This window comes from Phalacrocorax aristotelis, chromosome 10, assembly GCF_949628215.1.
Source record: "Phalacrocorax aristotelis chromosome 10, bGulAri2.1, whole genome shotgun sequence".
In the NCBI taxonomy this organism is placed as follows: Eukaryota; Metazoa; Chordata; class Aves; order Suliformes; family Phalacrocoracidae; genus Phalacrocorax; species Phalacrocorax aristotelis.
This window is the reverse complement of record NC_134285.1, coordinates 25,979,032-26,006,833: the sequence shown is the minus strand read 5'-3', so window position 1 is coordinate 26,006,833 and position 27,802 is coordinate 25,979,032. Positions and strand designations below refer to the sequence as shown.

The 27,802-nt window shown below is 40.6% G+C and overlaps 1 protein-coding gene across 3 annotated transcripts in view; it reads right to left on the bottom strand.

Annotated features, from left to right (window-relative positions):
* Positions 1-2,011: 2,011 nt before the first annotated feature.
* Positions 2,012-27,802, bottom strand: part of ADCY9 (adenylate cyclase 9) — a 93,930-nt gene continuing 68,139 nt past the window's right edge. For all 3 annotated transcript variants that reach the window (XM_075106034.1, XM_075106035.1, XM_075106036.1), the window contains 6 exons: positions 27,580-27,682; positions 24,329-24,537; positions 16,352-16,511; positions 13,167-13,315; positions 10,124-10,165; positions 2,012-4,169 (listed from right to left, as the gene is read on the bottom strand). In XM_075106034.1, the coding sequence (XP_074962135.1) occupies positions 2,981-4,169; positions 10,124-10,165; positions 13,167-13,315; positions 16,352-16,511; positions 24,329-24,537; positions 27,580-27,682 (1,852 nt within the window). In that variant the 3' untranslated portion in view covers positions 2,012-2,980. The remainder of the gene's footprint in view (positions 4,170-10,123; positions 10,166-13,166; positions 13,316-16,351; positions 16,512-24,328; positions 24,538-27,579; positions 27,683-27,802) is intronic.

Genomic DNA, 27,802 nt, shown 5'->3' with positions numbered 1-27,802 from the left:
AAGAAGACCTGCAGTCTCAGTTGTTGAATGTTTGCTGCTATCCTGGTGGCAATAAGCAAACAGGCGTACTACTAGTTACTCAACTTTTCATGACTGTTTTCCCAGCTTCAGAGTTAAGGCAGAGTAACATCGCGGCAGTTCCCAGAAAAGATAACAGCCCTTGATTTCAGAGTCCGTTAATACTTCTGTCCTCAGTCATTTTATTTGCTTAGTGCCAACAAAAGGAGGCCCTGGTATTTTTTTTCTGGTATCCTAATGTTATCAGAAAACCAACGGTACTCCTGCAGCACCATACAACAATAGCACGGGAGTGTTATTTAGAGTTTATAGGCTGGAGGATGAGGCTTTTGTGTTCTGCAGTGCATTGCTTGAACAACGAGAATGAAGGTGCTCTGGGTCTGGGGCCCTACTCCAGCACCTTCTCCTTTCAGGTTTAATCACAGGGTGCAAATCTCCCACTGGATGCAGGACTGTTGCTGGTGGAGGCTTAGTTATTGTGCAGTGTCTCACGCGAAAGAGAAGCCAGTGTGTCTCAACTGAACTCTGCCATTGCAAACAGCTGATCAATGAGAGAGAAACGCTGGGTAGAGTTGTCCATAAAACTGGGAGAAAGAAGTGAAAGGGAGAAAGGTTTGTACAACTTTGAGACACTAATATAACACTAGAAGGCATGTAAACAATTCTGGACACGTTAACTCCTCTACTGTAAGAAAAGAAATACTGACACATACTTAACTGAAATGAGAACCCTAAAAATGGTTTCAAGAATACATTCTTCGGATACAAGAGGTATTTGCAGAGTTATACTACCTGAAAGTTGGAAGTGCAACCCACTATGGGGAGAGGGGCAAAAGGGGATGAGTTTTAATCTATGGAGAAGGAAGGCTGCTGTAGAACTGTGCACTAATAAAAACTTTATACTGTTGCTCATCAGGAATAGCCCCCAGACAGGCTACAGCATCTGTGGCAGAAAAGTACAGGGAAGAGAATCCCGTTTCTTTTGTGTGCTGGCAGATTGAGCAGGTAAGATTAATTTTAAATAGCGTTCCTATCAAACGCAATTTAGAGGCACATAAGCAGCAGCTTTTGGGAGAACAGTGTGCAGAGCCTTGTTTAACTAACTGAGATCCAGAAATCTCACAGATTTGCATCTGACAAAGGCTTCTAGGGCTGAGTGCTGCCCATGGAGTGTAGATGACCTCAGATAGCCGAGTAGGAACTTCACAATGTATATATTTATTACTCAAACTCCAAAAATCACAGAGGGAATAAAAAGAAGTATCAGTATATTCTGATTTTAGTTCAGATGGAAAGAAAGAATTAAAACCCACACCAAGATGCAGACAGCACAGCGTTGCATTTCACCAGCTCTTCCCTGGCTAACAAACTTATTTTGGGCATAAAAATTCTTTATTCGGTATCACAAGGAGTTAGCTGAAATAGAGTAGTTCAATAATTAATATTACCCAATGTGGGACATCAAATGTAAGTGAAGGAGGTGACGGAAGCATGCAGAGGGCAAACTGGTATAGTCTAAGGCCCCCATCCTGCAGTTCCCTCTGCGTAGGCAGGTTCCTGTGCTCCTGCAGGTCACCGGTCCCAGGGACCTGCACAGAGTTATCTGCAGGACTGGGAAAATATTGTGCTTGTTAGCTCACTAGAAAGAACTCTTTTCCCTATTCCTGCTTTCAGTGGACTGCAGGGAGCATGCTGTTCTATTCCCTGCTGCAAAAGCACAGTGTAGGGGGGGAAAAAAATCCTGAAAAATATCGTGCAGCACCATTGACTGAGTACAGAGGGAAGCTGGAATACACAGATGCATTTGGTGGCTTCAGAAGTTTCACCAGCTTTGAAACAAATATTGCCTAGGTAACATCCTCACAGTGGTTGGTAGTTCAAAGAGGCTGAAACACCATCTTATACTCTTATTAAACCAATTAACAATTCATCTCTCTTTATCCCTTCCATACAAGAAAACCCCCAAATAAAATAAAACCAGGAACAAAATAAATAAATAAATAAAGGCATTCCCAAAACATTTATTTTGCTTTTCTCTCTCGCTCAAATCAGACCAGCTCAGAGATACCAAACTTCACCTACCTTCGCAAATTCAGCTAGGGTACAGAGTAACATGACACTCCTTTAGATTTGTAAGACCTGAATTGTAACACTCTCACGGTCACTCGTCTGCTTCTGGAAACCTGTCCTGAGAGCTGGTGAAGTCCAAACCCTTATTCCATTCCCACAAATCAGTAACTCATTGGCTATACGGAAGTGTATCCAAAGCACACAATGGCACATTAAGGTTGAAGAAAGCATTGGTAAAGGAGAATAAAACTACAGCAGTTGTTCAGCCTACTCTCACTAAATGTTGAGCCACTGCAGAACTCCTCCAGCCCAACACAAAGTCAAATTGTGTCACTCCCTCACCAAGACATTCTTTTGTGGTACGTTACTGGCACTTTACATCAGTCTCATATGGTAAATACATGCGCATTTGTCTGTGTGTTTACATACAAAAGGTCTTATAACAGTAAAATATTGTTCAGAGATATATAAAAAACCCAAGGAGTTGCAATAGCCAAAAAAAGTGTTTTGTGAGAAACAACAATAAAAATGATATAACCACAGCTTTTCTTTAAAATTAGATAAATACCCAAAGCTATGATTTCACTTGGGGCCTCTGTACCTTGACAGGGAGTCCAATGGAGTATATCTGAAGGCACTTAATATCCTCTACTCAGCTGTAAGATGGTTGCCCAGTGAGCTGGGGAGCTTGGGATGTGATTTGGGGCATGGAGGAGAGAGGTGGATGAAAACAAGCCCTGAAGAGCTGTGATCCACACAGCACCAGGCGCTGAAATGAAAACAAACGTACAACCCAGGTGTTGAGAAGGTCTCTCTAGAAAAAGAAAACTGCCAATTGCAAATGTCTTTGTGTTTCTATTGACAGAGCACTTCATGCAACTCTGACAGTGCATCATACACTCTTAGAGATATTTAGCTTTGTCAGTTCATTGACCTCCTCAGTTCCTGCTTCCTCACAGCCAGTCTTCTCTGTGGCTTTGCCAAACCTGCACCTCTCCTCTGCTTGCACTGCATCTTTCTGGAGCTTCTTGGTGGAAGGATGGATGTCCCTGGTTTCTGAGTTATCTGTGCCATGGGCTATCTTATCAGAATTCTGTACAGAAGGCACCAGGTTGGCAATCTCATCCGTCGGAGATCGCCCAATGCTGCCATCCACTTGAACCCGAATGTCTGGAGATATAGACAACTGGTGATGTGGCACGATCCCATTGTCCATGCATTTTGGGTAAAGGTAGGTCTTCATCTGACCTTTCCCCTTCACATTGACTGTCCCCCTATAGTCAAAGTCATACCCCATCTTGTTTAGGATGCGGTAGCTCTCCTCACTCACCTGTATACGACACTCAACGCCAGTGGTGTCCATTCTGCTAGCAATGTTCACAGTGTCACCCCAAATGTCATACAACAACTTGGTAGTACCAATGACCCCAGCAGTGAGAGGGCCATGGTTAAAGCCAATCCTAAGTTTAAAATTAAACCACAGCATGTTGTTGTTGAAGTCATCTACCACTCGCATCATTTCTTTGGCAAATTCAAAAAGGGTCTGCAGATGTCCATGGGGGTGGTTGTTGTCCTGACACTGCGAGGTGTTCAGTCCTGAAGCGGCCATGTAGGTTGCCCCAATTGTTTTGATTTTCTCAATGCTGCTGTAGTGTGGTTTGCTTAGTAGCTCATCAAAATCCCCAATCAATTCGTTCAGGACTCTGTAGCACTCTTTGCCTCCTTCATAGTTCTCCTCATAGAACTCGCTGAAGTTCACAATACTTGCAAAGATTACTCCGCCGCTGTCGTGGTTTTTGGAATAGCTCTGGGAAACCTTCAACTGCTCAGCCACATGATATGGAATAATATTCCTCAGCAACCAGTCGGCTTGATCCCTCATGCTCTGAATTTTGGTGCGATGAAGATCAGCCTCCACGTCTCCATGGTAGTGGAGGCGGTAACTGACCTCAAACTCTCGATTCAGAAACCAGACCAGGAGGAGTAGAAGGAAGGAAACCAGAATCACTTCCTGACCAATCAGGTCTGCTGGCCTCTTTGTGTCATTTGGCACTGAACTGTTGCATGGACTTTTTCTGGAGCTGGAAGCAGAGGAAAGGGAAGAACATGAAAGGTGCATTTAAAAACACGGAGTTAGGGCACTGCCATTTCTGCTCTGTAGTTAGAAATTCTTTCCTAGAAAAAAGTGTAGGAAGTGTATGTTACATACTAAATTATAAAACAGGCTTTGATAACTTTAAGCATGCTAAAGAATTAATTTCATTCTTAAACTGAGTACTTCCTTAAAGGGGTATCACCAGGTTCAGCAACACAGAAATTGCCCAGCCTTTATGCAGTCCTATTTTAAGGACTTCACTAAGGAAACAGTTATTGTTATATCTAAATGTATAAGTAAAAGCACTACATGTAAATATGTACAGAAAAATTCTTAATAATGCCTGTGTGTGCATTTCAATGTATGCGTGCACAAGTATACCTGGATAGGAGGAGGGTGTAAGTTTTGTGGAATTTATCTCTTTTTTTTTATTACCGCCAATATTCAGAAACATCTGCTTTATTATATGCTCTTAGTGCTTTTCCCTTGTCTCCTCATCAAAGACCAGTAAGCTTTGCAGTGTGTCTTTATGTTAACACCTGAAGGTTTTGGAAGAAGTCAACCCTGTACAAGACACTTATTGGAAAAGTGCACGTCTCCAGCACTAAAGCAGAAAATATGGAGCTCCGGATTGACATCTTTTGTACATTAAAACACTGAAGCTTTTTATGGTGTAGACAGAAAGTTCTCAAAGTGCCAAGATTTAAAAAAAAAAATAAAATGTCATGTTTCTCATAGATGGAGAATAATATTTCAAATCCTTTTGACAATTCATCAACTGGCTGTGCAGATTACGAAGCACTGATGGAGGATGCTTCCAGTGCCAATCCGCCATTAACAAGGAGACATCTGCAGCTGACAATCTCAACATTCCGGAGATGCAAAGACACCAGTTTAATCTGAGAAGACACCACCTATGCAATCCTAGAAACTAAGTCTAAACCCAGACAGATTGGCATGCAGTGATTTCTGCAGTCACTTAACTGCAATTTTTCTTCTATAAAATTATGCCAAAGCTTAAGATTTGATATGAGCAGACACATGATGAAGTTTTTCAAGTTAAGAGATGGTTTGATAAGGGAAAGTGTCACATCAACCTTTCTCCTTGAAAAACAGAAAGGCAATCCATATCTCAGTGTCTGCCTGTACTTCTCTTATGAAGGTATGTTAGCAAAAGAGATTAGAACTCAAAGCACAACTGTAGCAACAGCTCAAGGAGAGAAGACGAAATTTGTTTCTGTATTTCTAAGTACAATTTGTTTCTTTATGTCCATTGGGGACATACTTCCACTTCTGAAACTGAAGCAGACATTTTTGCAATTGAGCTATGTTATGGACCCAGTTTCTTCTTCTGAATGTTCATTCTCAAATATTTGATTGACAGAAAAGCATGATGAAGAAAAAACATAGCACAGCTGTGAAACATGAACACGCACAATCTCTGAAAACATTTGTATGTGCTATGGTCTTTGTATCTATTAGCTTGTATCACAGAAAGCCTATAACACAAAAAGTTTCCCATAAGTAAAATATTTACAATAGAGAGCTTACAGGTTGAATTTCTGATTAAAGCCAAAACCACATACGATGTTGGAAATCACTGCTTTTGTTTTCAACCATAAATATACCTCTCCCAGGAGAAGTGAGGTATATTAATTTTATTGGTTTGATATTAAGAAAAACCAACAACCCATGAGGGATGCATGAAGGGAAGAGATTACTCCCAATTCACAGAATAGGTCCCTGTGATGAGGTTCCTGTAATTGCTGGTGCGTTGCCGTACTCCCTGCTTTCTCCCTTACAACTACTTTTCTCAACAGAACCTCTGTTACGAGCCTATTCATTTTCTCCCTAGAGAGACAAGTCAGAGACTAAGACAAAGGCCAAGTTATGAATGACTAGAATGGTAACAATCCCTGAAATATTCGCAGGGGGCAGAGTATCTCCCAATTTGGTGGGCTTATAAAACAAAACAAGGGGAGGATAAGTAAGAGAAAAGACCTTAGAGAATCAATAAGACTGGAGAAGATGAGGAACGAATGTTGGTTAAGGAACACGATTCAGGTCCTTTTCAGAACAGTTCATCATTTTCCGTTATCTTGTGGGAAGAGATCTGCTAGAGGATCTGAGCAATGACACGTTACTCCTTTGAGAGTACGAGTTTGATCCAGATCATCTGCTCTAACATCAAACATCTCTGCCACAGGGATTTATTTAAGTCATTAAAGGCTTTTTATTTACAGTTTATTGTACAAAATACTCCTCAAAGTACTTTAATTCCTCCTAAATGAATTGGGCAGGCACCACAAATTTTACGTTACAAGAAGTGGCTTGCACTGAACACAAGACCTGCCTTTTAAGAAAACCCTGCTGCCTCCCATTCACCATTCCTGAAGTACTGGCATCTGCGAGCTCTCAATCATCTCCTGGGGGTGTACAACCTTAGAGATCTGCACGTGAAATGAGTGACTCACTTGTAAGCTGACCTGATTTCATTAATAAGGTAATGGGTTAGTATCTCAAAAAAGAAGGTATCTTTTCCAGAGCAGGCTTTTTTGAGCACAGTGCGACTGCTACAAGTATTAGTATAAAAAGCCACAATGCCAGCCTGAAGGAGGGGGCAATTACATCTTACTCATTTGGAAATCAAATTTCCGGACATTGCAGTGACCAGGTTACAGGACCTACAGGGCTATGAATCACCTTACACAGCCAGTTAGCAAAGATGACCTGAAGCTCCCCTTTAGAACGAAAAGAAAAAAAACCAAACCCCACACCTATAACACAAAGGATCACACACAGAGAGATCTTTTTATACTTTTCATGAGGTGCTGCAGCAGAAAAGTAATTTAAAAAATCATTCAAATTGAAATCTTAAGCCGACAATGTTCCTTTAACTCAAACTGGTGAAGTGCTTCCTGGCACAGATGCCTAACTATTAACTTGGCATCTTCATCCAGGCTGTGTGTTGAATATGGAACAAGTGAGAGCTCCGGAGATATAATCTCCTTTGGCTTGATAGCAAATCATAAAGATAATGGCTTTCCACTTATAAAGATTTTTGGAAAGCCATTTTGCTTCTGAGCCAGTAACCTATGTTTGGATTTGGATATCTTGCTATATTTAAAGAGGATGCACGCCTGCTAAATCTTAAAAAAGAATGCAATGGTGGAACAGTGTGGAAAGGGGAAATCAAACAGCTGCTTTTGATGAAGAACATACAGTGTGTACATATAAAAAAAACCCCTACCATCAAGTGATTTTAGTCTTCCACCTCAAGTGGCCTATTGCTGCTCCTCCTCGAGCAGTCACAAACTGCAATATGACAGACCCTACCTGCTCTGAGATAAGAAATGAATGAAAACAAGAAATATTTCCTGCTTAAAAGACAAAGTTTATGCTCATATCTCTGTTGGGCTGAAGAACTGGTCTGTCTGGATAACAAGGCAAATACCGTATTTTGATTTATTGAGCATAGCGAGGACAATCCAGAGATGAACTTTATGCTAAGACTTCATTCCATTACTAGTATCCCTCTTCCCATGCAACATTAATTATCTCAATTCTTGATCAAGAAAAGGGAACAACCTCATTAAAGGCATGCAAAAAAAAAAGTTTGCTTGGCCCTCTTAGAACACACGAAAAGCTTTTGTGCTGCCTGGGGTGAGCAAGGAACCTTATTTATTTCAGTGAGAAAGGGACAGGAAAAAAATTTGTTAGGCTAAGGGAATTTCAACTTTTTAGTAGTTCATCACCAGGAGAAAGGGGAAATTCTGTTTGCACAGAACTCAAGAACTGTGATATTCAATAATGTACATTAAAAGAGCCCCGAAACGAGAAGCCAAATTCTGTTGCAAATTAATGGGAGAAACAGAATAGGATTAACCCTCTTTTAGCTTCCAACATGTAGCAGCATTGTTTCCATTTATAAGTTTGGACAGCTTCAGATCAGTGGAGTCTGGACTGTTAACAGAGATCATGCTGGACTGACACAGCTCCTGCATTAACACAGAGACAGCGACCAACTAACCTGACAAAACTGCTTCTGACATGCAGAAAGGGCTGCACTAAGTAGTATCGACATACGCACGACATACAGGCATTTTTTTCCCCCCACTGAAGGAATGACAGTCAAAGTGCAAATCTAGTATATCTCATAATAAAAAGTTTAAAATGAAGTTTAGAAATGTTTAATGAGCCAGACATTTTGGTCACTGCCTTATTTGGTATTTAAATCACAAGCTAGGGTTTGCAAAGCAGGCAGAGAGCACTCTGCGCCTGTTTGCAGTAACATCTTCTGCATGGTTTGGTTTCTGATCTGCTTTTACCTTTTTTTGTCCTGAGTTAGAAGTTATATATTTATGGAAGAAAAATATTTGCATACAAACAATGCTTGATAGCTCATTTATCAGAAATTTGGCAGAAAATTATGATGTAGAAATAGTCACCGAACGGAAGACTGCGTTGTTAATTATTTAAGGCAGAATGAATTATTTATTAGTGATTAGCAGCTGGTCAGGAGCCTGCTAAGCTGCTGTCAGCACTGGGCAAGACATTCGTAATTCTGAGCAACATAAAAGGTTCTGCAATTTTACAAACTAATAATAAACCACTCAGGATCCAAACTCAGGCTAATCCTAAGACATTACATCCAGTGATCATCGTGCTTTGATATTTTGTACATTGCCTTTTCAGCAAATTCCTTTCAGTGTTTCAGTTTACAAAAAAATGAAGCCGCCTCTGTTCTTCAGGCTTTAACTTTCCATTCGGGATTTAGTGAACTGGAATTCTGTTATGAAAATGAAGTTATCTTTCATGAATCAAGGCCATGGAAAAAGGAAAACCCATGATAAAAAAAAAAACAACAAACCCACAAAACCACCCCACCCCCCTCCCCCCCGCAACGACAACAAAAAACCAAACCCAATACTGTAGTAAGCGCTAACTTCTTGGTGAATAAATATCTAACATGAAAGCACAGTTACCATCCCTTTGTACTTAAAACTCACACATTTTCTAAACTACCATGGCATTCATGTAGATCACTTTTTTAAAAAGTAATTTTGTTTTGATACATACTCCCAGTAAAAGCAACATGCTCCTGAGTACACATTTGTTCAGATGAATTACTGAGTCACATATTCACCGGGTCATTAGTTCAATCACCAACAATATCAACCCAGTATTGATCCCAGATTTGTAATTAGCAAACACATACTTTTCTAATACCAAACACCAGTAAAAATACTTTAAAAATAGTATTGCAAAACTTGCAACAAAACCATGAGAAAAATCAGTGACTCGTTACCATGTTTATTCATAAGGGGCTATTAATAATGCAGAAAAACATTTTTGGTTTTTTTTGTTTAAAATTCTGGGGGCTAGAATTTCATTTGCTTTCAATGATATAACTTGCTATTCTGCCTAGGCGAGCTAAGGGTGGCAGACAGCACCCAGACGCATCGCCAGCAGGTCTCCATCCCCCTTTTTCAGCTGAAGCTCCTCTACCACAGGGAATTCTCACCTGGCCAGCTGTGGACAGCATCCAACTTGACACACTTCTGAATGGCGCAGATCAACCAAAGAAATCAAGTAAATAGCTCATGATGTACAGACAATGCTTTAAAAACTGTTATTGCTAGAGAAACAGATGCTATTTTATATAGCTCCTCCATAGTCCTATTTCCTAGAAATCAAATCTAAAAAGGAAATAGTATTACGCAACTCAGTGACTGCACCATCAGCGCTCTGATGATTTTTGGGCATACCCAAGTCCTCTGTAAAGGAAATTATGTACACAAGCAGCTTAAACACAATTTGCTGAACCAATTTGTCAAATTCCCAAGTGTACTACTGTGGATGCAAAGTTTTGCTACATATAATTGACTGAAAATATTTCTATCCCTAAACATAAAGATGGCGATTTTATATAAAGCTTACCTAAAGTTCTGTGCCAAATCTAGATGAAAAGCTTCCACAGAGCTGAAATAAAAAAGCATAGGTATCAGAAGGAAAGTGAAAGCATTCTGCCAGAATTTCAGTCAGCATTTTAAACTTTTCTATTATATAGACTGTAGGACCAATAATTGCATTGCACACTTGATCAGCTTCAGACAAACTTTGTTTGAATGTGACTTGTCTGCACTTTTTGCTTAGAAGAAGTAACCACAGTCAGTCAGAGAGATGCAAATACCTCTAAAGGGTAACTGATGATAACACAGTCAAGATGATGCCCGGAACGAGTAATTGTTAAACAAGCCAATCTTACCTTGGCAACATGGAAAAGCAATTTCAGAAGTCTAAATCCCAGTTATGCCTTCATCTTATCTGACTACATAATACAAAGATTTAAAAAACACAAACCCAGAAAAACAACCCCCAACTTCCCCAAAACAAAAACCCCTGAACAAATATAGAGCCTATTTTTGAAAATGCCATTACAAAAACTAAGCAAGCAGTTCAGGCAATTTTTGTGTTTACTTGCATTACAATTTCTCTACTGCAATCAGGTATTACAACCCTCAGGATTAGTTACTTTTGGAAAAAGAAATGAAGAATACTGCAGAATGGATTTGCCCGTGCAAATCTGCACAGCTGCAATTACCACTGTGACAAAAAATATTATCCAGACTAATGATAAGAGAGGAACAAAAAAGTTATTCTTACAAAAGTTATGGGTCTCACTAATTCAACCTGTATTATTTTTGTTCATGATCAATTCTATAAATTCCTTTTTCACATCTGCAGCTGAACAGCTCTATTACTTTAAATATTTATTTTTAAAAGATGAAATAACCACATATTTGATGATTTCTGTACTTTGCCCATTAATGGTCACCGCTATTCAAACCACAGGCAAAAATATTCTATCATTAGCAAAATTTCTTAAGACAATGTCTCTTTAATGTTCTTACCCCCCATTTAGTATTCGGCAAAAGCTGGTGCTATGAACAGATACAATAGCAAGGTCTCCACCTCTCTGCTTGGGAACAGCCTTTCCCAGTCCCTTCACAAAGTTGAAATGCAGGGAAAAACCCAAGTTTTGTGTCTGTCTTTCTGCACAAAGTCTCAACACAGAGCTTATGCACAAGCTGATTTAGTGACACACATAATTTGTTCTAAAATTTTGTATTTGAATAAGGAATTAGGAGTTACAATTATGGCACCAAACCTTCCGATTTTCTTCCGCAACAAATGCCATTGACATGGATGCACAGAGTTCTGTTCAAACAATCACTCAAGGGAATGTCAATCACTACAATACCTTTTTCACGCTTTGGCTTTACTGCCTGCCTTGGTATGAAGACTTTTGGTACTACAAACACATTGTATTACCCCATTTAAAAAGGCTCTGCCATGAGCCAGCATCTCGTGATGCCACGCTAGCTCCATGCAGACACGCTAGCATGCATGCAGGTGAATGAGCTGCAAGAACCCCTGCTTGGGGGGAATTATGGAAGAATAGCCAGGGAGTAAGGAAACGGTATCAAGGGTTTGCTTCCCTGAGAAACCAAACCCGGGGCTAACTTCTCAGTGAAGCTGGTGTTTGGACAGTGAGTGTCAGCATTACAAGGGAAAAAGCCAACAGGTGGAATATCAGCTTTCTTACTGGGAGAGGTCACTTAGTGTGCTGGAGGAAAAGACGATCTTACGTAAGCTGGACAACTAAAACCAAAGGGACAAATCAAAGATGAGAAAGGGGAGATGCATCCAGAATCTAAACACTATGTTCCTCCACAGAAGCTAGAAAGAACTCTCCTGTACTCCTTGCCCGAGTGCCCTGCAGAGAGACAAGAAAGGGATTTTTCTTTAGTCTAATAGAAACCATTTGTCAACTGACTCCAGTTCCAAGTTTTTTTTTCATGGAAGGACTTTCTTCCTACAACCCTTACAGCCACTTCCAAATTACAGATGTGAACAGGTGTTAAGGGGTGACTTTTATTATGTCTTTTTTTATATAAATTAGTTCAAGATTAAAAAAGACCATAGAAGATACCTGAAGAGGGGATTACAAGCTAAATACTCATGCAAAACACATGTCTGCGAACTTTTTCGTCTGTTGGTTTGGTTTGTTTAGGGTTTTTTCATGTTTTTCACAATATGATTCAGCAGGCCTCTGAAGAAGGGTAAAAGGAAGGGCTTTTGATAGGAACTAGAATAATCTAGCATAAGAAGTCCTTGCAAAGTCCACACTACAGGTAAGAGTACCAAAGGCTAAGATATATCTTAAGCCACTGAGAAGTGCAAGTTGATTATAAAATTTTGACAATAGGAATGGATGGCTGGAAGGACTCCCTTGACTCTCTTGGCAAGAAAATACAAGGAGAATACTGCAAGTAAGTTCTCCTATGGGGAAAATTGCTTATCAGAGGAAAAACTGAAAAGCCCTGAGGTTATTGCAGAGAAACTGCATTAACTTGATTCCTCTGGTTACTGTCTTCCAGCGTCCTCTGAAAAGATAGGAAAGTGAGAAAGGAAACAGGGTATTAGAATCCCATTAAATCTAAGCACCTGCCTTCCACAGCGGAAAACTCCTTGAGGAAGGAGTTGGAAGGAAGATGTATGGTCCCTGAGGGCAGAAATGCGGGGAAACCTAAGGCCAGTTGTGGTGGAACTACTGGGCTCTCTGGCACCACCCAATGCCTCAGAAATTTCTTAATAAAAAATAGATTTTCAGAAAAACAGTGAAAGGCAATTCTATGGGTCTGATATGAATAAGCATGCCCTAAAAACACATCAGCTGAGGACAGTGTCATTTCAAAAATAGATTGCAGGAAAGGGCCCCTCAGATATCATCCTGAAATCCTTATTAAAAAAAAAAAAAAGCAGAACTTTTCCCAAATATAATTATTAAGTTTGAGATGCTGGAGAAATTCATGGCAGATACTAAAATCCCATGCATTAGATCCTCGCTTCACTGGTGGAAAAAACCAAATCTGTTCATCCAGAACACGGTCTATGAGTGCTACGGCGTGCTGCTCACCTGTCTGGACACAAGGAGATGTAGAGCAGAATGAGAAGCACTGCTCCTACTACGGTTGCCAACAGAGATCTCATCCAGGAGCTAAGCTGGCAGAAGTTACAGTACTGCACAATGGTGATCAGAATCGCGCAGCACATAAACATGGTGCACTGCAACAAAGAAAGAGAGTGTGGGTTAGCTTCCTCTTGCTGACTGGAGCCCTTCTGCACATAAATGCCACTGTAAATTCAAGAATGTGTGACATGAAGGAGAAGGATCTACTTTTGCCTGTATTATGTGCACAGTAAGTAATCACAGTGTCTGTATCAGGAGACAGCACTTGAAGATGGAGGTCTTCCCTTCAAAGAGCAAGAAAACTTTTAGCACAGGTAGTTTGTCACAATTCTCCCTAAATGGAGTTTTGTATTACTGCAATACACAACCATTGTATTACTGCATTATACAACCATTATTTCAGCAGCTTTCAATACCTTCAGTTCACCTTTGCAAAAAGCTCAGTGCCTCTTCTTATTTAAAAACGAAAAAAAAAAAAAGAAAAAAGGAAAAAAGAAAAACGGAGAGAAAAAGGAAAGAAAAAAAGGTAAACATTCATGGTAACCTCCTCCCAGTTGTTGGGGTTAGACCCTGTTTTAAACTGAACATCAAAATTCCACTGCACTGAAAACGTGGAACACATTCACCCTCAAAAACTTCACACTGCCCACCTCTAAAAACACTTCTTAGAGGATATTTTCATACTGACCAGCAGCAAGTGAATTAAAATAAGAAAAAAATCTGTTTTGATAACAAAAGGCAGGTATCAGTCATTGTCAAATGATGCTCAGTAACACCACCACTTGTACCAACTTGAAAGGGCAATTTTGGATTTTCTGTTCCCACTGCCCTGCCTCAAAAATCTTCCCTTCCTCATCTCTACTGGATAAAGAAAAGGAAGGGCAGGATGGATATATCGCCCAGAACATCTTCATTTCCCTGAGATACAGTCTTACAGCGGTCAAAACTCTTAAGATGATGCACAAATTCTGGTTTTATCAAGAATATTCATGACCATCCAAGCTAAAACAGAGTCTCCACAACTGCATTACGGAGTTCTGTTTTAGCTGTATACTGCATTTTACAGTATCAATGATCATTCTCTCCATTTCCCTCTTATTTTAAATTTCCTTTACAACTGAAGTGCAGAGACTGCAAATTAGCAATACTGTAGCATAACAAATTAGCATGTGATTCAGAAGTAGTCACAGTGTATGGGAAACAACCTTACATAATTTACCATTTTTAAACCACAAGCACAGTTGTTTTTTTTAAAATGACTCAAGAGTGGATAAAAGGAATTTCAAAAGTGTCCATTAAAAAAATGTAATTTAAACTTACTTTTTTCCCCCCCATTTCAGGTCTCCTAAAGTGGCAGAGCACTGGTTCTCACTCCAAGTGATGCCCCAGCATGAAGCCAGCCTATAGAGGGTCAGTAAGTGCTGTTTTACTATGTATGCATGGCTTTGGAAAGTTTTTTTTTTCGTTGCTGTTTTTGTTAATTTTGATCTTAATTATTTTATATCCAGGGAGGGTATAAAATGCTATGTATAAAAAAAAAACTTTGCAAAACCATGTCATAGTAAAATATGACACTTACCTGACCCTCTATAGATTGACGCCATTTCCTAGAGCTCCATGACTGTTGAAACACTGAGCACAAGACGAGTTGGGACATCTCTTGGAGAGTGAGCCAACAACCCCACGACTCTGGAGGACCTGCAAGAGGAAAGAAAGCAAAGCTCATTCTCAGTTTGGTGATGAACACCACCATCTTACTGCTGCTGCCTGAAGCATTTAGACTAGCAACCTGATCTGAACAGGTATCAAGAATACACTAATAAAATGGTTCTTCCAACACTATTTTTAAACATTTGGAGAGATGATCAAGGATGGTGATGAATGAGATGATATAAAAATCAGTGGACAGATTTCAGAGATCAGGAGGTTTTCAGGTCCCTTCAGTGCGAGGAAAACATTCCTATAATTAGTTTACTGGCAGTCACAAGGGAGGAAGACCATCATTAAACTGAAAAAAAATTTACAGCTTAAAAATAGTTAACAAAAATTCACAAAAGCTAAAAGCTGCAGCATGATTTTAAACATGGCATGTGAAAGAATATCAAAGGCACTCTTCTGTGACTGTCATAACCATGGAATAATGTATGTTTAAAACAGGAAGGACCAAAAGACGTCTGGTCCACAAGTTCCCATGGAACAAACACTTCCCCACACCTGGTAATACACTGCGATAGGAAGAATGATGAGGCTCTGTTTGTTACCTATGCCCAGCGCCCTGAAAAGGCAAGAGATTTGTGAAACAGAATTCCCTGAAGATCCTGGAAAGGAAGGATCATACACTGTGCTACCTAAGAGAAACTTGCAGAGAAACAAACTTTCATCTCTGGTTCCAGTCCATTTTATTCACAAACAGTTTTAAGCATTGATTTTAGGTTACAGTTGGCTTTAAATTAGCTATTCTGCCCCCTCCTCAATATTTAATCCCTTGTTCTCCCCTTCCGAATGTTTCTATTAAAGAAGACACTAAATCTCCTGTGGATCTTTCTGTGGCTGGGCCAATTTCCATGCCAATTTCTTTGCGCTCCTTTTCAGAAGAGAGCTATTGCATTCTTTTAACTGTTCTGGCAGCCCCTGCTTGGTAATCGTTTTTACGTACTGAGAGCTCTGTCCTTTGAGTTTCTCCATCTCACCCTGCAAAGAAAAACCATCCACTGCTAATACTGTTCTCACTGTTGAGATTTGCTAGCGTGCATGCAAAGTTTTTAAGTATACACAGCCCTTCCAATGACAAACGCTAAATCGAAACCAGAATGAATGCAATGATACACTATTTGCATTACCTAGAACAAACACCTGCAGAAGTGTTTGGTCTAAGAGAAAAAAAAAAGTATGTATGTCGGCAGGCATTTATAGGTATCCCTCTCCTCTTTTGTATGAGAGTTTTTGAACAGGCAAATGACTGTATTTACATAACAAACTAGGCATTTCATCATACACAAAAGCCCTATCCCTCTAAGGGATCTGTATCAAACAGATGTAAAGCACGAGGGAGGTGAAGGAAGACGGCAGGCAAGCAACAAGCTTTGTTAGATCCAAAACATCTGATTATGAAACAGAGTTCGACAACTTACATGTATATTTGTTTCAAAATCAGAGGTGAAGTGTGAAAAAACTGCAAGAGCTGGGAGAGAAACCAGGATTGCACCAAAAAAATGTCGAGGCAGCCAGCCAGATATCACCTTCAGGAGACGCTTGGTGCAAGTCATCACCTCCTCCAGAAAGAACGCCATTCTGGAACAAATGAAATCACAGATCGAGGCATTAATGTCAGCACATCACTTCATACATCCTATTTACCTGTAATATAACTTCAAATCCTTCACTTAGACTGTATGAGCAATCACAGCACATTACATGCCATAGCACCTGTTGTAATTTCAGGAAATAATGCACCTTTGCTGAAAGATGACAGGTTGGTTGCTCCGGCAAGGAGTGCCGGCAAAGGGAGGGAGAGCAAGTGGGATGGTGGGCTTTGAGAAGACAAACTGAAACCCAAACTTCACTGACTTGGAAGGTAAGCATAGGAAAGACTTCTCTCCATTCACAAATATTTAGCCTTAAAGCAGGTGGGGAGAAGGGAAGCTTTTACAAGGTAAAAAAAACATTACTTAACACCAGCAATGTTCAAAAAGCGGGGCTGTACACCCTGCTAACAGATCAGTCACCCAGAAGCTGTGCAAATCCATCCCATTTAACATTGTACTGCAGTCAAAACCAGTTCTCCCAGTTACAACCACCCTGACACAAGTTCCCGTCTGCAGACTCCGTTCCCTCTCATTAGGGAAGGGAAAGAGGAGTGTGGGCTGAGAGCTGGCACCCTCGGCAGGCAGCAGAGCCTGTGAAGCAGTTGCAATGAGCACTGCGGAGGCCAGCTGGCAGCTGACATGCTCCTCCGCTCGCCTGTTGGTATCTATCATAGCAACGCGGCTGGCTCTGCACAAGGCATGCGGGAAGGAACGGTTCTTGCCTCGAGCTGCTGATCAAATGATGGCCCAAACCTGTGAAGTGCTGAAAGAGCCAACTGGAAGAGCTCTGGAGAGCAGCTTAACGGAGATGCTTGTTAAATGAGAGCATTTCTAATTGTTAAAATAAATAAGGAAAGGTAAAAGGATGCTTAATGCTCAAGGACATTGCACAGAAAACTGTTGTTTATCTACAGAAACAAATCCTCGGGATAACTTGCTTCGTAAAGCTCAAAAACATTAGTCACTCTAGAAAAATTGTGACTGCCGTTCAAGTTTCTAATTATTTTTATGAAGGCATAAAAAGGTAACATAGTACAGTTTAGTTTCATTCCAAGACAGTTTGTTGTAGATTTATGTAATTATCAGAATTGGTCTGGGCAGGTAATTTTGCTATTGTAACAGTGGACTACAGCAGAACCCAAAGAGCAAATAATTACTTTTTTTTTTTTCTTTTGAACAGAGATGCTCACAGCTAAAAAAAAAAAAGAAGTATAAATACAACATACTCTAAATATGAAATACACACTCTCCAAAGTTACGGATTTTTTAACACTTGTCTAAAATACAAGGTATTCCGGATAAAAGCCTGATACAAAACAGGATAATCTTAAGGTTCTTTATGTGAATTTGACACTTAATCCACACCTTTAAATATGTATTGTTTATGAACTTCCATGACCAGGCTTCCATAAATTTTGCAACCTCAAGCATTCTTTTGAAGCTTCAAGAGCTCTTCTCTAATTTCAGGTATTAAAATCTGGAAATTATACTTAAGCACATAGAAAAAGAGACATTTGGGGTAACAGGCTGGAAGATGCTGTAATACACAAGGACCCCACGAGAGGGTGCTCACAGATTTATGAGTTCCTACTTTAATGGACTTCCATTTACACCAAAAATTATAGCTATATTCCATCATAATAAAGAATTTCCAAAAAAGCTCAGAAATTAAAAAAAAAATTTACATAAAGCAAAATAAAATTTTTTTTAAAAGCTCTTTAGAGTAAGAATTGGGTTTTCTGAAGTGTCATATATATATGAACCATCCTAACCCATTTGCCTCTAACATCAACGACAGAACTATCCCTGTCTTCAGCAGCAGCCAAGTTAGCCTGGTATCGAGTACTTCTGAAAATGCCACCCAAGTTCATGCCTCTAAAAATAAAGTTCAATTCTTCCAAAGCCTACAAATTAGGATTAACATTTACAAGGCTGAACTGTGAGAAAGGAAACCGAATCGCGCTCCAACGCAGAGTACCACGCGGGCTAAACTACATCCCTGCGCTCCCGTACGGCAGCTGGGTGGAAAGCCAGGAGAAGGCAGTCACTCTGAAGGCAGATCAGCGACACCTCTGCCCACGCTCTGCGTGATCTTCCACGTTGCTCCCATGTAGGCTGGCACAGAAACCAGCTCTGTGGCACGCAAAGCGCAGCAGATACCCCGTGCAGCTCATGTCTCTCACCCCAACCCACACAACAGGGACTCCATGGTGCAGAAAAGCTTTTTTAGTTTTTTTTTTTTTTTTTTGGCCAAGCCTCCATGCCAGGACAAATTCTTGTGGGAACTATAGCAACAAATCCATCAGTGAACACGATCAGTTAATCCTGTGATGAGGACACTTCTTTATTTAGGCAGCTGCATGTTTCAAAAAAGCTAGCACAAATTCCAGGACAATGCCACATTTCTCATCATAATGTTTACCTTCTTGCATTGATTCCCCCCTCTGTCTGGTATTTATCACAATGCTCTGCACTCTGGAATTAAAATGATTGAAATCTCATCCTTCACAAAACAGCAAAAGCATGTGAATACAGCACAACCCTCCCATTGCAGGAAGAAGTGCGTTAAATCCTGACAGCAATGAGAGCTGCAGACAGATTTACTGGCTACAGGGCAGTATCAGTAAATAATGCAGTGTCAGTGGGTAGCTCAACAGGGCTTAAATGCTAAAGCATCTAAGATGTTTACACAAGCTTGAGTTCAAATTAGTAACTTTGACATAAATGATTAATGGGCAATGGCGAATGTTACCATCATGCCTGTATTTACTGGCAGTTTAAAATCAATTCCCATAGTTCAAATCAAAAGCTTTTGGCATAGCAGCAGTTTGGTCGGATATTAAGTACCAAAGTCACAGATGTTAGAAATAAATATAGGGAAACAGAAGACATTGTTTTCCCTTGCATCAATACTCTGTATCAGTCATATTGTTAACAGAACCAGTTCATTAAGCTCTAGTTGCAGAAAAAATTTTCTGTTTTGGGTAATTAGGAATTTAAGAAGATCCAACCAGTTGGCCACAGGGTCTCAGCTGTGGACAGACTGTGGATGTTACTTCAGCAAGCTCTGGGAAGGTAAAGTACCAGGCAAAGGGCAGTTTTGCTTAGTCAGACAACAGCAGTTTCTACTGTTTTGATTGTACTTGCTTGCTTTCTTCTTCCAGAAAATACACTTTTTTCCCCTCTAGAAAGGTACTTATGAATTCATGAAGCAACTTATCAAGCGCTCCCACCTCTCACTCTTTTGAACAGGGTTGAAATATCCACTATTCTGGCCTCATCTCTTCACTCAGAAGTCTCCACTGAAGGATGCTATCAAAAGCAACACGTTTTTTTAAACAAACTTATTTATAATAAGTTTTACTTGAGAACAAGAACTAGATGTCAATAGTATCTCTTTAAGAAAAATCCTGTATTTACAGCTAATATAGTGGGCAGATATCTTCTATCTGTATTCCTGCAGAAGCACTCCTATGAATCCCAAGTGAAAGCTCACACACTGTTGTATGTTCAGTGTCAGTTCCCAAGGTATTTTTGTAAAATAGCAAAACTTCAGGACCTCTTACGCTTCAACTGAATTCATGAAAGTCAAAGCATTCACATTTCAAGTGGGCAGAAGGACATTCTGTGAACTACTTTTACAGAACAGGAGATGACATCTTCCACATGCTTACAAATGAAGCACCACTTTTTGTGCACAGCTTTATACAATTAATTTTAGAGTGGCACTTGTGATAACAGTGGGATCCTCATCTATAGTTACTCCATAATTTATTATCAGACACTTCAGAGGAATCAAAACATCCTTCTCCCTTGTAAGCCTCGCTCCATGCTCTTCTGGAACTTAAAAGTTTTAACTCATATCTCAATGTCCAGACAGTGATAGTGCTCTCCCTTCCTGCTCCTGCAGCTGGACTAAAGGTCTTAGCCACAAGAGCTGTAGTGAGTACTTCCTAGGATAAGTCCTGGATTCAATTAAAAGTTAGACTGATTTAAAAGCAGGGTGTTTCACATCACAATAATGAAAATACAATGAGAAACTTAGGCAAGAATTTTCTGGTCCTAAAATAATCCCTTTTCCTGAAATTCTGGGATTGTGCCCAGCATTGTAGTCCAATCTCCACCCTTAAGATATCTCAGTGGTATTCTGTGATTGCCATTTGGGATGACATTTCTGCACAGGAAGTTCTGCACTGTTTCTGTGGATAACGAGTCATCAGAGCAAGCAGTCCTCACTTTGAAGAGGAGAAAGACAATTTTTTTCTTTCTGCTCACGGGAACCGTACAGAACTGTGTGCCTCAGGTTGTGGAGACCAGAGTGGCCCAAAAGCATATTTTATATATTTACTCTAAAGATAATGCATATTATAAATTCAAAACAAACAAAGAAAGAAAAACTCCAAGCCAAACCAGATACCTTTTCCTACAAAAGTCCCCCCCAAATAGGCCATTGCCATTACATTTAAAACTGAAAACCTACTAGAAAGCTTCTGACAATTTTTGGTGTGTAGTATGAGGCTATTTTCAAGAAGGTACCCTGGGTAAGATCCACTCAGATCTGAGACGATCCTGTTTTGTACTTTAAGAGTTTTACTGAAGTGTTACCTTAGCTGCAATGATCAGAGGTAAGACAAATACAAATGATACCCCATTAGTAGAGGAGAGATCACAAATGCGAGCCCAGAGTAGCAAGTTCCTGAGAATCAATTGCTTGTAACTGTGGAGTAAATACAGAGTGATTTGCAGACACTTCCCTCCCAGCAAGAGAAAGGATCAACACATCTCACTTGCATGACAGGGGCTCCAGTAGCAAGGGATACCTCCTGACTTGCTTTCTACATCCCCACTCGTCAGCTTGATGGAGGGCAGGGAAGGGCATCAATCACTTATCCCATCCAGCGATTCCTGTTTCCCAAACTAATCATAATATTTTGTGGGGTCTTGAGATTCATGGTCATCTTGACTCCAATGGATGCAGCAAGCGCTAGCAACCACTGACCATCTGTACCCGCAGCAGATGTGCAGGAATTGCAATATTCCCTGCGTGCCCAAACCTCCTGTGAGTGCCTGTTAGGGTAAAGACAGTCCTGCATGCTGCCAGTACAGTGTTTATTGAAAATCTGTTATTACTACACCAGGTGGGACTACGTGAGTTTTGATGGCTGGCTACAGGTGTTCTCCACGACGTGAGATGTTTCTCAACCTGTTTTTCAAATCAAAATTAAGCACGAAAGAATGATTAAAAGAATATATACTTCTAAGACCTGGGAGTCATCCTGTAACACTTGCTTTTTATATCTCACTGACTTTAAATGAGGCATCCAAGCTAGCTTAGGAAGTAAAATTCAGGCTTTAAGCCAACATAGCCTCATGAAAATATTAGGAATGTCAGTGGCAAAACCAAATAGTGTTAAGAAAACATTGTAAAGCCACTTAAACTCACCTCGGTAATGGCCCAGGCTCACTACCAGTGAACATGGCTCTCAATAAAGCGCTGCAAGGAAGCCAAACCTCTGTACAGCCATACATGGTTCAGAAAGAGAAAACACTTTGCAAATTCTTGACTATATAGACAGCATACTGAAAACAACAATTTTCCTTCTCCTTAAGAAAACCATAAACCACCAATTACAGAACAGGACTGAAACAAAACCTTATGTACACACACATAAAAATTCCTAAGATTACAGCAATAATTTTTTATAAATGTACAAAATAAGAAAAGGCAAATGCAATGTAGCATTGGAAAAACAAGCGGAACAGTAATGAATTTAAAAATGCTAAAATGGAGTATTTTGATAAGGTACCTGCAAGGTGAATGAACACAAATTTTCTCCAAACATATCTGGATAACAGAAATCAGCTCTTCTGCAAAGTGGTGGTTGAGTTGTTCAGAACTGAGCAAATTCAAGGATACAACGCCATGCCCACCAACCCCAGACCACCTGCCCGTTGCTGCTTTCTACTCTCCTGGCTGGTGCAATGAAAGAGCTGCCTAGGCACATTAAACTGACAAGCACGCCCTCCCCCCCAAGAGGGAGTGCAGAAGCTGTTCTGCAAAGGGGAAGAGGCATTTCTGGTGCAAGAAAAAGGACAAAGAAACAGTTAATCCAGTTTAGGATGCACTGGTATGACAGTCCTACCAGTTCAACCATCTCCCAGTACAGATTTTAACACTTTCTGAATTTCTAGATTTTCCTAAAAACTCCAGAACTACAATACTATTCAAATTGCATCAAATACACCTGCTAAGAAATACTATCCTTAAAAGCATTTCCATTGTTCAAAAATTACATCTCTCTACTCCTAAATGCCAGCTTTCACATAAATACACTTGCATACATTTATACACACACCGAGTTACAAGTTTGCTCCAGTGACTAAAGTCGTATTTTAGTATTTTCTACCTTGACCCTGAAAAGTCAATGTAAGAGTGCAAACTGCACTCTTGTTTCTTTTGAAACAACAGCAGAATTGCTTCTAACTTGTAATTACAAAAGCATTTTAACTTACACATACCTGACAGATTTGCAGAACTACAAGTGAGGACACACATTTCCACACACCACCCTTATAATATGGTCTTGTGTCAGAAGGAAGCGCAGTGAAAACGGGATGAGGAAGGCAGAATAAAGTTGCTCTCAAAAGTATAGACGAACAACTTATTATTGGGTCTATCATCTGGGTTAATAACAGGTTACACGTGGTATCTGTATAAATCAGACAACACACCCAGGAGAGCCTGAGCTTTACTGAACGGAATTACAACTGCAGTCTTCTGCTACACTTAAATGTGTTAGTAACTCCAGTGCGCCTGGGTGAAACCCCACGTTACACAGGAACCACACAGTAACCACTCGCCAACTCGCTACAAATGCCAGCGTAAGGCCCACAGGTGTCCTAGAAGTCCAGAACACACATCCTCCGGGTGGCTCGGTACGTCAGGGATGAGAAGTCACTGTTAAATATCAGGTATCTGTGCCTGCAGCCAAGCCTCACCTCCCAGGGCACAGGAGAGGTTGAGGTGCAAGGGTTGCAGGGACACATTTCAGAATTCAGGGACTGGGGATTCTTTGCTGTGGGCTGCGAAGAGGCAGTTTTGGGCTGGCACTGCTAAGCACAGTTGTGCGAAGTCACCCTTTCTGCAGAGACAAACTAGTGCCTCTTCCCTTCTCAAGCAGCACCTGACTGTCACACAGCCCAGGACTTGGAGGAAATGCTGAACTCCAGCTGTGTGTGAGAGAAAACACAAACTATTTGAATATTAAACCCATGAGACTTGAAATAGAGATCATTAAGAAAACAAATTCTGTACAGATGTAATTGTCACTTTTTTTTTTTAAAGAAAAGGACGGCTCTTTGTATTTCTGATAAATTACTTCAATTTTAACACTAGAATGGTGTACTTCTCTCTGGGAATTTAAAGGCAGGGATTTTTTTCTTTAAGGACAGATAAAAGTTTTCCGTTTGAATACCCTCACTCTGCTGGCCCTGTGAAGGGAGAAGATATCCAGTTGCATGTGGTACCCCAAGGAACAATAAGCAGGGGCAGGCATGGCATGCAGATTCTGTTTCCTTAAGTGGCCTCTATCAGTGTCACCTTTCTCTCCTCCAATTTCTGTAGCTAGACCTCTCTTTGCACAAGATCTTCTTTGCAAGTCTTCTTGGCTTCACTAACACTGTTCTCCAAATGTTACACAGCATCCAAGTGAGTTCCTGGGATGCTGTCAAAAAAAATGTTCCCAAGCCAGCCACCATTTCAGTTCTCTCTGCTATTTCAAGACTTTCTTATGCTTTATTTACCTAATTGAGATGACAAGGGACAGCACCTCTAGCAGGATGGCGATGATGAACACCACGACTGCTGCAGGTGGCGGAGGTGATGCGACCATTCCGTGTTTCAGGAAACACGTGATAGAGAGTATGAGGAAGACTGTGGTGGAGAGGAACACGTCCAACAGCGAGCTGAAGGTAGCACTGGCAAATGTCTTCACTGGAGCATTCCTCATAACCTGTGTAGAATACAGGGATTGAGGGAAGAGATGAAAAATGAATAAATGCTATTTTGCTGAATTCAACCATACCATGAACAACTCCTCTCAAAAACAAATAAAGGAATACAGAACTTTTTGCCACTTCATTAGTACAACGTAAGTACTGTTTTGAAACAAGAAACAGAAGAGGTAGTTCAATGGCTATCACAGTTCCCTGAGAATAAGTCTGTGTTGGAAGAAAAGCACTGGCAGCACAGACCCTGTGTCTGGGGTGATTTTTACCAAATATCATGATACAGAAATAAACCATGTGAAAATTGCCTATTCTATGCAAAGAAGCATAAAAACCGTAATTACTAGCAGATAAAGTGATAAGAAGTTTTCTTCAAGGATTTTAATTTAAAACAAGAATAGATTTAACAATAAACATTTTAGCTCCAATGGTTCTTTAAGAAAACCCTCCAAACACCACTCTACAGAAAGAGTTACTTGTCTGTGGCAGAATTTGCATCTCCCTTTCAGACCAGACTGAAAACTGCAATTGGGACGCTATGTAATCTGAATTGATCTGAGCCCAGGACACCAAGTTCTGTTCTTCCATAACCCCTTACTACACATTCCCATCCCATCTCGTCCTGGCCCCAGCACTTGTGCAGCTGCACCGTGTGCTACTTTGGCCAGTCCAGCTGAAAACTAGATTATGAGCCCCACATCCTGGCGTACTCAGATGAGTCCAGTCTTATGAGTGTTTATATCTGCCCAAGGGACTACAGAAAGCAAGTTCCAAGGAAAACCAAAAAGTATGTTATCAGTATCACCACGAAACAGCCCAGTTTGAGTACTCTTGTTTAATTTGGGTATTTGTTTTGCTCCTCAGAACACTATCTGCCCTCAGCAATATTTGGAAATGAGCTTGTTCCTGATTTGTACCTCTCTGTAACCTAATGAATTCAGCTAGTATCATTTCAGTGCCAAAATTACCTTCTAATCTGAACTGCAGCAGAATCCTGTTAGTCCAAACAGAAAGTCACAGAAATTGAATTAAGGAAACAAGCACTGTATCCTAAAGTGACAGCGTCAAGGACACCCAACAGTGTTAAGTAGTGCCTTAATTTCCAAACAAGAACAGGCCAAGCAAGCTCTTGGGATGTGGAGCTGCTTACAGAGAATGATCACAAACCGAGCATGCAGCTGGCACTGTGTAATTAGAGGTGAAATCAGTGGTGTTGGAAGTTATGTTCAGCAACAGTTTACTGCAAGGCAATTAAGAACCAGCAGTGCTGGCAAATCATTTCACTATCCAAGGGCAGATTGTTTTGTTTTGGTTGTCGTTGTTTTGGACCAGTACTATGCTAATATTAAGGCTTTAACAGGTTTTGCACCAATGCAGCATTTCCTATTACAGAGTGAAGATACCCATTTCCAGGGAGGTTTACATGATCATTTTCAAATTAATAGCTTGCCACAAACAAAATGCACAGACCACATTCCCGCTCCTTCTATGAATTTCCTACATATCCACATTCATAGGTCAATCTGTACATGCTTGACTATCACTGCTTTGCTTCTCTTTCTAATCTTTCCATTGGAAAGAACTTGATTTACTATTTTCTGCATAGTTTGTGAAATTTTTGCAGGCTATATCCCACAGGAAATTTCTCCCTGTTGTTGCTATACGAGCTTTATTCAGAGAGATGCCACTAGAATACAGTGCTGCAGGATGAGTAAGGAGGTCCTGAACAAAGTGAACAAACTGAACTGCAACGCAGCTATGCTTCCCTTTTTTAGCAGAAAACATAAAGTTAGGTCTCATTTGTAAACATTGGAAAACAAGCAAACAGGGGCTATTGCTAAGGACAATGTGACATCGCTGCCCAGAACAGAGAGCAGCCCAAGAACAGAAAGCAACAAGCAGCAGAAGTGGAAATCCTACCTGCCCTCAGATGCAGGGCGTACCAGGAAGAAAAGAAATGAACACGTACATTTCTCAAGATGCAATTCCGCCACATAGATGACCCAAACTAATAGCTCAATGCTACTGGAAGGGAAGGGCCCGTTCCCCTTTCTGCTGCCCGGACACTTGTCTTGCACTGGGTCTGGCACTTGCCAACTCCCTGTGAGCTGCTGGTTCAATACAGCAGAAAACAGACCCAGACGGAAAAACAAAAAGCCCCAAACAGAAAAACAAAACATTAGTATCTTATGCTAGGTTGGTAAAATGAACTGGCTCACAGCAGGGAAGGCCTGATAAGCACCAGAGCCACTAGAAGGAGCAGGAAGGAGTAGGAACAAAGAGGGGAGAGCAATTGCCCTCTTTTGGCAGCAACCTTTCAGCTACAATGGAAATCCAGCCTCAGTTAGTACTGACACCTAATGTCACTCTATCTAAACTTAAAAACATCTTGCTAGTTTGTATTAACCAGGCAGAAATATCCACTGACATGGGAAGCCTGAAATACTACCAGCCCCCAAGGGGATTAAGGACTTCTTACAGTCAGTGCAGAATCCTGAAGAAGGCACCAAGTTACTCACAATTTACTCACTGTTCCTTACAATTACACAGTGTTTTGAACTGCCTGTTTTGGAACACAGCACACTTACAGAACTTAGGACATTCGAGTTCAGAGCAGGTTTGGGTTCCACGGAATAGCCATGAGGCTGCAACATGAGCAAGAGTCAAGTTCAAAGTTATCAACGTTAGGATATTTAGTGAGAAGACATGTAGCATTTGGTCCCTTACTTTCACCTTAGCATGGTTCTCTGGCCTGCCTAAAGCCTTAAAACATTAACCTGAAAATGGAGAAAAGGCAGGTGAGAAGTAATCAGTGTATCTTGGTGGATTGTGAAAATGTATTTCCAGCCTAAACGTTGGATTAGACTCAGGGCACGGCACAAGACAGGTGAAGGGAAAGGAGACTGTTTTCAGAGGCAGCAATACCAAGTAGTAAATCACACGACATTTCATGACCCTTGTCATCAACTGTAATGATGTGTTAAAACCAATGACAGACAGTTGCTTAGACAGATGACAGAAGGAAATTAACACCAGGAGGAACACACCTCTTCCTGATAGCTCGTCCTGTAGGCCGTCTCCAAATCCTGTTCCAAGAAGTTCAGGCTCAGCTTGTTAATAGGCGGTTTAAAGAAGTAGTCTTTCATGAGGCTAAAGAGAAAAGACAATATCAACATCAGTTCACTCAGCTGTAACTCTTTCAGAGGCCCCTGTTCTGCAGTTTCTGTTTCTAGGGACGCTGGTGCTTGGCTTTTCTCCACTCTCTGTCAC